The 9263-nt window shown below is 30.0% G+C and overlaps 1 protein-coding gene across 4 annotated transcripts in view; it reads left to right on the forward strand.

Annotated features, from left to right (window-relative positions):
* The window catches only part of LOC120075294 (probable pre-mRNA-splicing factor ATP-dependent RNA helicase DEAH4), a 32816-nt gene extending 29336 nt beyond the window's left edge, over positions 1-3480 (forward strand). For 2 of the 4 annotated variants that reach the window (XM_039028526.1, XM_039028530.1), the window contains exons 15-16: positions 2470-2645; positions 2747-3324. In XM_039028526.1, coding sequence (XP_038884454.1) covers positions 2470-2645; positions 2747-2903 — 333 coding nt within the window. In that variant the 3' untranslated portion in view covers positions 2904-3324. Of the gene's footprint in view, positions 1-2469; positions 2646-2746; positions 3325-3345 lie in introns of those variants that run through there. The other 2 variants (XM_039028528.1, XM_039028527.1) reach the window with 2 other exon arrangements.
* The last annotated feature ends 5783 nt before the right edge of the window (positions 3481-9263 follow it).

Raw genomic sequence — 9263 nt, forward strand, 5'->3', positions numbered from 1 at the left:
CCTTTCTTCCCCGTTAGTCATCTTCAGGGGGAGAGCCTAAGTGAAGAGCCTAACTGGTCCACCTATGATATTCTCTTAGGGGATTCCACCCTGATTCCTTCTACTAGTTCTGAACAAGCCTGTCCTGTCCTCCCTACCAACCAGATTCCTTGGATAACCTACTATAGGAAGAATCGTAGAAAGGAAGAATTGTCACCTGTTGATCAGCCGGCTCCGGTCCAGGAATCAGACCCTGCATCTGATTCAGGTACGTGTATTCCTGAAACTAATGATGTTGATATATGTATGGAGACTGCTAAGTGCAGGGAAGAAAAGGATGAAGGAGGTGGAGGTGGCAATACTGAATATGTGACAGATGAAGAAACAGTTGAGAGTGATAATAGTAAAGGAAAAAGTCCTGTTGTTGACAAGGAAGTGGAAGATACTACTGAAAGTCTTGATTTACAAGTGACCAGTCATGCTGAGAAACCAAGAAAGGTGGAAAATCATGATGCCTCTCTCGATCTTCCAATAGCACTAAGGAAAGGTACTCGTTCATGCGCAAGGTATTCTATGCACAGCTACATGATATATAATAATTTGTCTCCCGAATTTAAAGCTTTTACAATCAGCTTGGACACTATCATGGTCCCAAGCAGTATTCGTGAAGCAATGGAGAACTCTGAATGGAAAATGGCTGTTATGGAAGAAATGAGGGTGCTTGAGAAAAATGGCACATGGGAACAGGTGCCTTTACCTGAAGGGCACAAGACAGTTGGATGCAAATGGGTATTCACCGTAAAATACAAATCAGATGGGATGATTGATCGATATAAGACCAGACTTGTTGCTAAAGGTTTTACCTAGACTTACGGAGTTGATTACTCTGAAACGTTCTCTCCCGTAGCCAAACTCAATACTATTCGGGTTTTATTGTCAATTGCTGTAAACAAAGATTGGCCACTGCATCAGTTGGACGTTAAAAATGCGTTCCTTAATGGAGAACTTGAAGAGGAAGTCTATATGAGCCCGCCTCCAGGCTTCGAGAGTCAGTTCAAGCACAGAGTTTGCAGACTGAAAAAATCTTGAAACAGTCCCCAAGGGTTTGGTTTGATAGGTTCACCACATTTGTTAAAGCACAGGGGTACAACCAAGGGCACTCAGATCATACACTATTTACGAAACGGTCTGACTCCGGGAAGATTGCCGTCCTCATAGTGTATGTTGATGATATTGTTCTGTCCGACGATGATGAGAATTAAATTTTGAGGCTTAAAACGAGAATGGCTAGAGAATTTGAAATTAAAGACCTTGGTAAGTTGAGATACTTTCTGGGAATGGAGGTGGCTCAATCAAGAGAAGGTATTTCAATGTCGCAAAGGAAATATACACTTGACTTGCTAAAAAAAATAGGCATGACTGGTTGTAAACCTGTTGACACACCTGTGGAGTATAATGCAAAACTTGGTGTTACAAACAACGGAGTTCCTGTTTGCAAGGAAAGGTACTAGAGGTTGGTTGGGAAGTTGATCTACCTATCCCATACAAGACCAGATATTTCATATGCATTAAGTGTGGTAAGCCAGTTTATGCAAGCTCCTTATGAGGAACATATGAATGCGGTTGAACGTATTCTTCAGTACTTGAAGGGGACCCCCGGTAAGGGTCTAATATTCAGGAAGTCTGGGAAAAGGACTATTGAAGCCTACACAGATTCTGATTGGGCAGGCTCTGTCATTGATAGAATTCGACCTCTGGATATTGCACCTTTGTCTAGGGTAACCTTGTCACCTGGCGAAGTAAGAAACAGGGAGTGGTGGCTAGGAGTAGTGCTGAAGTTGAGTACAGGGCAATGAGTTTAGGGATATGTGAAGAAATCTGGTTAAATAAGGTGCTGACTGATCTTTACCAAAATAGGGATTTTCCAATGAAGTTGTTTTGTGATAATAAAGCTGCAATAAGCATCGCAAACAACCCAGTTCGGCATGACAGAACCAAACATGTAGAGATCGATAGACACTTCATTAAAGAAAGACTGGATAATGGGAGCATTTGTATCCCCTATATCCCTTCTAATCATCAAGTGGCAGATGTTCTCACCAAGGGGCTACTGAGACCTAATTTTGACTGTTGTCTTAGCAAGTTGGGTCTTATTGATTTATGCACCAACTTGAGGGGGAGTGTTGAAAATAGGGTTTTTTACCCTAGGGGTATTTTCTGTCTATTTATTTACCCTGTTCTCTTGTATTTAGTGGATCAATTAAAAATAATAAGAAAAGATCTGTATCGTGGTTTTTCTCCCTGTTCTAGGGTTTCCACGTAAACTGTGTGTTGGTTTCTCTCCTTTATTATTTTCATTAGTTTTCTTAACTAGGCTAGGCATCAAGAGGTAAATTCTTTATGTGGTTCAAGTTTTCTTCTTTGCTGAATGCTCAACCAATTCCAGCTTCATTGGTTGAAAGTTATCTAAACTGAAGGTTTCTATTGTAGGTACATCCCTCGTCTGTTATGAAGCCAGATGAAGAGGGGAAATTTGCCGACTATGTCGTGTACCATGAGCTCATTACAACGTCACGACCCTATATGCGCAATGTCTGTGCAGTACAGGTTGATTGGGTTATGCCAATTTTAAACAAGGTTAAGAATCTAAATGTAAACAAATTAAGGTAAGCCGGTTTCACTTGATACCCTCTTTTGTCGAGCAATCGGTTTTTTACAAATTGAAGTTTGTTCATGGACCAGCTCAGTAGTTTTCTTCCATTCACAGTGGTGGCAGTGCTGATCTTACAAGTGGGACAATAGAGGGCAATGTTAAAAACTCTCCGAAGAAAAGGGATGCTAGCACTACGTCCACTCTCGATGGCCATGAAAACAAAGTTCAGGCTGCTCGAGAACGGTTTCTTGCACGGAAAGGGAAAAAGTGATGATATGTGGTCAAACAGCAGGATTGATACATGCTGGTGAGTTATTTCTTAAACATCATGGAACCTGGGAAACATGTGCAAATTGACTACATTTGTGGATGCTTGTTGCCCCCTTTTCGGGTCCACGGTCTTCCATAGTTTGATCAAAGCATGTGGGAGACAGGTAGTCCCCCCAACATTTTTTTGGGGGAAGTTCTTGCTGATGTTTCCCTGCCCTGCAAAGCCTTTAGCTGCAATCGACGATAATAGACATTTTTTTTTTTGGTTCAGCAGATTGGAAGGTGTTTCACCTGTGGTATTTAATGTCTAATGGTCTTGCAGATTGGAAGTATTTTGCCTCTGGATTAGTACAAAATAGAATGGAAATGGGATTTGGTCATAATGCTGATTATCATAGAAAGCTACGCTTTCTTATTCTCCATTTTTGTTTGTTTGCCAGCAGCTTTATTGGCTGAAAATTATAAATTTGCAGCACCGCAAAGTGGTAGATACGAATCTTGAAGCCTTACCAGGCTACAGAGGTAAAACTATGTATGGATCGATATTAACTTCTAACACCACATTAGTAACTGTTGCATCTTCGAGAATAGCGTGCTATATATACATACATATACACACACATATAGATATATATACATATATACATATATATACACATCTATACATATACATATATACATATATACATATATATACACATCTATACATATATATACACAGATATACATATACATATATACATATATACAGATATACATATACATATACACATCTATACAGATATACATATACATATACACATCTATACAGATATACATATACATATACACATCTATACAGATATACATATACATATACACATATATACATATACACATATACATATATACATATACACATATACACATATACACATATATACATATATACATATACACATATATACATATATACATATACACATATATACATATATACATATACACATATATACATATATACATATACACATATACATATATACATATATACATATATACATATATACATATATATATATATATACACACACACATATATATATATATATATATATATAACATTTTCTCAAACGATGTTTGCTTTTCATTTTAAGGAGTAGCTATGAAATGTAGTCACCGGAAGGAAGTGGTCGAGCATCAAACAAAGATTTCAATTGGATGTGTTAATTTAAAAGAAAACGAGAGGAATGCTATTCATTTTTCCATTTGGGCAAATTACAAAAACTATCGTTGAGTGAGGTATAGTGGTAGTTGCAGTTATACTCTCAAACTTTTAATTATAAAAGTTAGCGATCAAATTTATAAAGTGTTAAAATTAGACTCTCAAACTTACAATAATGGTAGAAATTTAACTCCAAAATGATAAAAATTGAACCATCAAACTTATGTAATTGTTACAATTTCTATAATTATGTAAGTTTGAGGATTTAATTGTAACACTGATATAAGTTTAATTTGTCCGTTTTATTGATATCAATTTAAAATTTGAAAATCAATTCCTATTTCACACATGGTTAAAGTCCTCTCTATTGTGGATTTGATTTGAAGTTAGTTACAGTGACCATAGGACCATTACCAAATTTACTTTCTGTCTTTGCAGTGCCTTTTAAGCTAGATCTTGTTGCATAAAAAATAATAATTATTATAATATTAATAATTTCCTAGATCTTATTGGTGACAAGATATGAGAAAATAAATCGGGTTTCGAACACATATAGCTTTAATTATAATTCAATATTACACTTTTGCCAGGAATTTTCCATTTTTTTCATAAATATGAGCTTCATATTTTCAAGAAAGTAAGTGGTATTTTACTATTAAACTCTCCCAAAATTAAAAGAAAATAAAAAATACAAAAGAGGAAAAACTTTTTATATCTCACCCATGCTTCATTAATGATTTCTTTTTAATACTTTCATTTTTCTCTCTCATCTTTTCATATCCAACCCACATTTTATCTTTTTCAATTTCTCTCTCAAAACCTTCCCTCTCAAAACTCTCTCTCTCATCTTTCCGTCGCCACCTCCCTCCCTCCGTCCACTGTTGACAACGTGTCTGCCAAGATCCAGTCACCGCCTCCCTTCGTTTGGGCCACTAACCAGTTGTCGTCGCCTTCTTCCTCAGATCCGACGTGTGGAACGAATCTTTCGACACGGGGTGAGTATATTTGGTGCATCTTTCGGCATGTGGCGAGCAGATATGGCGCTAGGCGCTTTTTCCATCGTCGGGCTAGGAGATCCTGCGTGGGGTGATTTTTCCGGCGTAGGCAAATAGATCGAGTGTAGAGTTATTTTTTCGGGGTGGGGCGAGTTGATCCAATGCGGGATGATATGTCTGCATGGGAGTCTGGATGATGACAGTCGAATGATATATAGGGTTGTTATATATATATATATATATACTATGATATATATTGTCATATGGAAATTTTTTTGATACATACAGTCGTATGGTGATTTTTCGTTTTCGATATATAGGGTGTTTTATATATATATTGTGATATATGTATATATTATTTTTTCGATATATAAGGTGATTTTTTGATATATATTGTGATATATATCTTTGATTTTTTGTTGAGAATCTTACTAGTATATTTCATATATTGTTTATAATATCTGCAAACATCTAAGGCAAATGTTCTAACGTATATTTAAAAATAACCATGAATCTAAACTATGGTGTATATATATATATATATATAATTTTACTAGTATATTTAAAAATACGTTGGAATATTTAAAAATGTTTTACTATTTTACTAGTATATTTCATATATTGGTTTGAATATTTGCAAACATCTAAAATAATGTTTCAAGGTATAGAGATATACATCTCAAAATAACGAAATATCAATACCTAATTAGAAGTACATATATATCATAATACTTGAGATATATACATCAAATAAACATTGAAATATATTAACATACATATCAAAACATATTTGAGTTCTAAGGTATATTAAAAAATAATCATCAATATTTGAGTAGATATCAAATATGTATATCTGTATATTTCATATATTTTTTAGAATGTTTCCAAATAAGCAATGAAATATATTACATGCATAAGTGAACAAACAATAAAATATTTCACATAATATAAAAAATCAACATGAAAAACGAAATGGTGATTTATGTCACTGAATCAATCTCTAATTTATATCTTGTGGTATATTTCATATATTTGTTAGAATATTTTCAAATATCTAATAAAATGTTATGAAGTATATTGTAAATAATCATGAATCCGAAAAAAAAAAATACCTAAAACCAATGAAAGTAGAAAATAAAATTTAATTAATGCATTTTCTCTCTCTAATTAAATTAAATAAAGGGAAAATTCTCAGATTTTCTCCCTCCATTTGAAAATGTTAAAAAATCATATTAAATGTATTTTCTCCCTCCATAATAAATGCAATTTCTCTCTCCATCATTAAAAAAACTTCGTAAATAGGAATATATATATATATAAATAAATAATAAATAAAAACAATAAAAAGGGTAAATTTGTCAAAAAATAATACTAAAAGTTTTTTTTTTTGAAAAAATTCAGACTTAAAAACATTTTTGAAAAATATGACCTAAAAAGGATGTTTTATATAAAAATCCCAAAATAAATTGAAGAAAGAGAGGTTGAACATTTATGCCCCGTTTGGTTCATGGAAATAAGAGATGGGAATGAGAAATGATATTCTATCACCGTGTTTGGTATACGTTTTTAATCTTGGAAATGAGAATATCTTATTATAAAACATTTCATATTCCCATCCATGGAGGTTTTTCATAACCACCCAAATAAATAAGTTTTCTCAATTTCTAATGGTTTCTTTCTCTCTTATTTGTTAGCTTTTTATTTTATTTGTTTTTCTTCTCTGTTGATCTTGGTTAATTTATTTAATTTTTATAAATATGTTTAAATTAAATTTATAATTGACATATATGATTATTTTTATTAATAATAATACTAATATAATAATTTATTCTATTATTATGAATTAATATGAAAAACCATCATCTTTAAAAAAATATGATTAATCATAATTATATTTTCTTAATTTTTTTTATTAGTAGTATATATTAACATCATAAATGATCTATTAAATAAGTTATTTTTTTTAATTAAACAATTTTGTACAGTTATACTTCTAGTTTTAATCTATAATCATAGTTATTCTTTTAAACTTGAAAACATTGTTTGATGATTTAAAATCAATTAGTTTATATCAACTTCTTTTGTATATATATAAGGCTTATAATTGACATAATTAGTTAATTAACTCTTTAATTAACAAAGTTATATTAAAAAAAGAAAGAAAGAAAGAAGATATTTAAATTAATTACTAATATTTCTTAATAAAAATTGATAACATAAATGTGCAGCGTAAAAAATTTAATTGATAATAAATATATTAAAATGGAGGGTGAGTGTGTAAATTTAGTTTAATTTTAATGGCTTAAAATTGATTTAATAACTTAATGTAATAAAAATAAATTAACAAACAAAAATTAATTATTATTAATTTTATACTTTATAATTACATAAAAAGTATAACACATTTCTAGACATCCTATTCTCATTCTCATATATAACAAAACAGAGTAATTTTTTATTCCCAAACATCTTATTTCTAGATATCTTAGTCTCCGACATCCTTTATTTCTATACATCTATAAAATTTTAATCCAAATGATCCCAAAGTGAGTGTGTCAAAAATTATATCAGGAAGAGAATCTCTTTGTATTACTTTAATTTATTTTAGTCATTCATGTGATTTTTATTTGTTATTATTTGTTTGTTTATTTTTATTTTTTTATTTTTTTGAAGTTTAATCGAGTGGCAGATGAAACCTTTGATCTAAACAATATTTTTGTTTGTTTGTTTTTTGGGTTAAGAACACCTAATTTAAAATTAAAGCATACAAATCAATTAACTGAATATCTTTAACATTGAACTTATTAAATATCAATTATAATTGGTCAGGCTGTAACCCTTCGAGTTGATATTTCTTAAAATTTTTGTTTAATATATAAAAAATAATAATGGTTCTGACAAATATGCAACACTTATTTGAAATAATTGAATCAACAATCAAGTGAGCAGTTGCAAGGACACGATCCTTAATAATATTGAGATTAATTTATGCACCTAAACTTTAGGAGTTGTAATAATTTAAATATCAAATTAATAATTATATTAATTTAAATTTTAAACTAATAGTTATATCAATTTAAATTTTAAATTTTTATAAAAATATATCAATTTAAATTTGAACTTAATAAGTGTATCAATTTAAATTCTGAATTTTGATAAGTATATCCAAATAAAATATAATGTAGAGTTTAAATTGATATAATTATTAATTTAAAATTTAAATTTATATATTTATGAAAATTAAAGAAAGTTCAGGAATATAAATTGATATTTTTCATAACATTCCATTATTATTATTATTTGTTTTGAAGAGATCGTTATTAAATATTCATTTAAATAGTGCAATAAAAAATTTCACGATGAAGGTGAGTGCCGTGGCGGTAATGTAGCATGTACATTTTTTTTNCATGTACATTTTTTTTATAAAAAAAAATCTTTTCAATAATAATAATAATAATAATAATAATAATAATAATAATAATAATAATTATTATTATTATTATTATTTTGTTAGTAATGTAGCATGGGTTTTTGGGTATTTGTCAGACGACCACTGGAGCTTATTTTATTTTATTTTATTTTTATTTTGAAGATGCTTGTTGGTGGAGTAATTTTAGAATGACAATAAGTGGTAAGAAAGAAAAGAACAAAGAAAAACAAAAAAATTAGTCATATGTGCTTCAAATTAGATGAGAATTGGAGTTTTTACTTATAGTTTAGAGGGAAACCAACTTACTTTGAGATTTGCATTATTCAAAATAAAGGAGAGATTGATATACTCGACAAGATTTAATGAGATAGTATATAAAAAAAAAGTAACATTAAATACCATTTTAATTCTTATATTTTGAAATTTGTTCAATTTTAGTTCACGTACTTTCAAATGTCCCATCTCAATCATATACTTGCAATAGATCTAATTTAGTCTCTAGACCCCTTACTACTAGTTTAATGTTATTTTTCAAAATCTTTTTATTATCTATTAATTTTAACTATAAATTTTGGAAACATGTTTGTATTATATATTTTTTTGTATGACAATTATTATTATTATTATTATTTAATCAATTTCGATAAAAACCAACTTTAAATATGTCACATTTAAAATTTATTGAAAGTACATTATTTAAAAATATTTAAATTAAAATTGAACAAATTTTAA

This window comes from Benincasa hispida, chromosome 4 (genome assembly GCF_009727055.1).
Source record: "Benincasa hispida cultivar B227 chromosome 4, ASM972705v1, whole genome shotgun sequence".
Taxonomy (NCBI): Eukaryota; Viridiplantae; Streptophyta; class Magnoliopsida; order Cucurbitales; family Cucurbitaceae; genus Benincasa; species Benincasa hispida.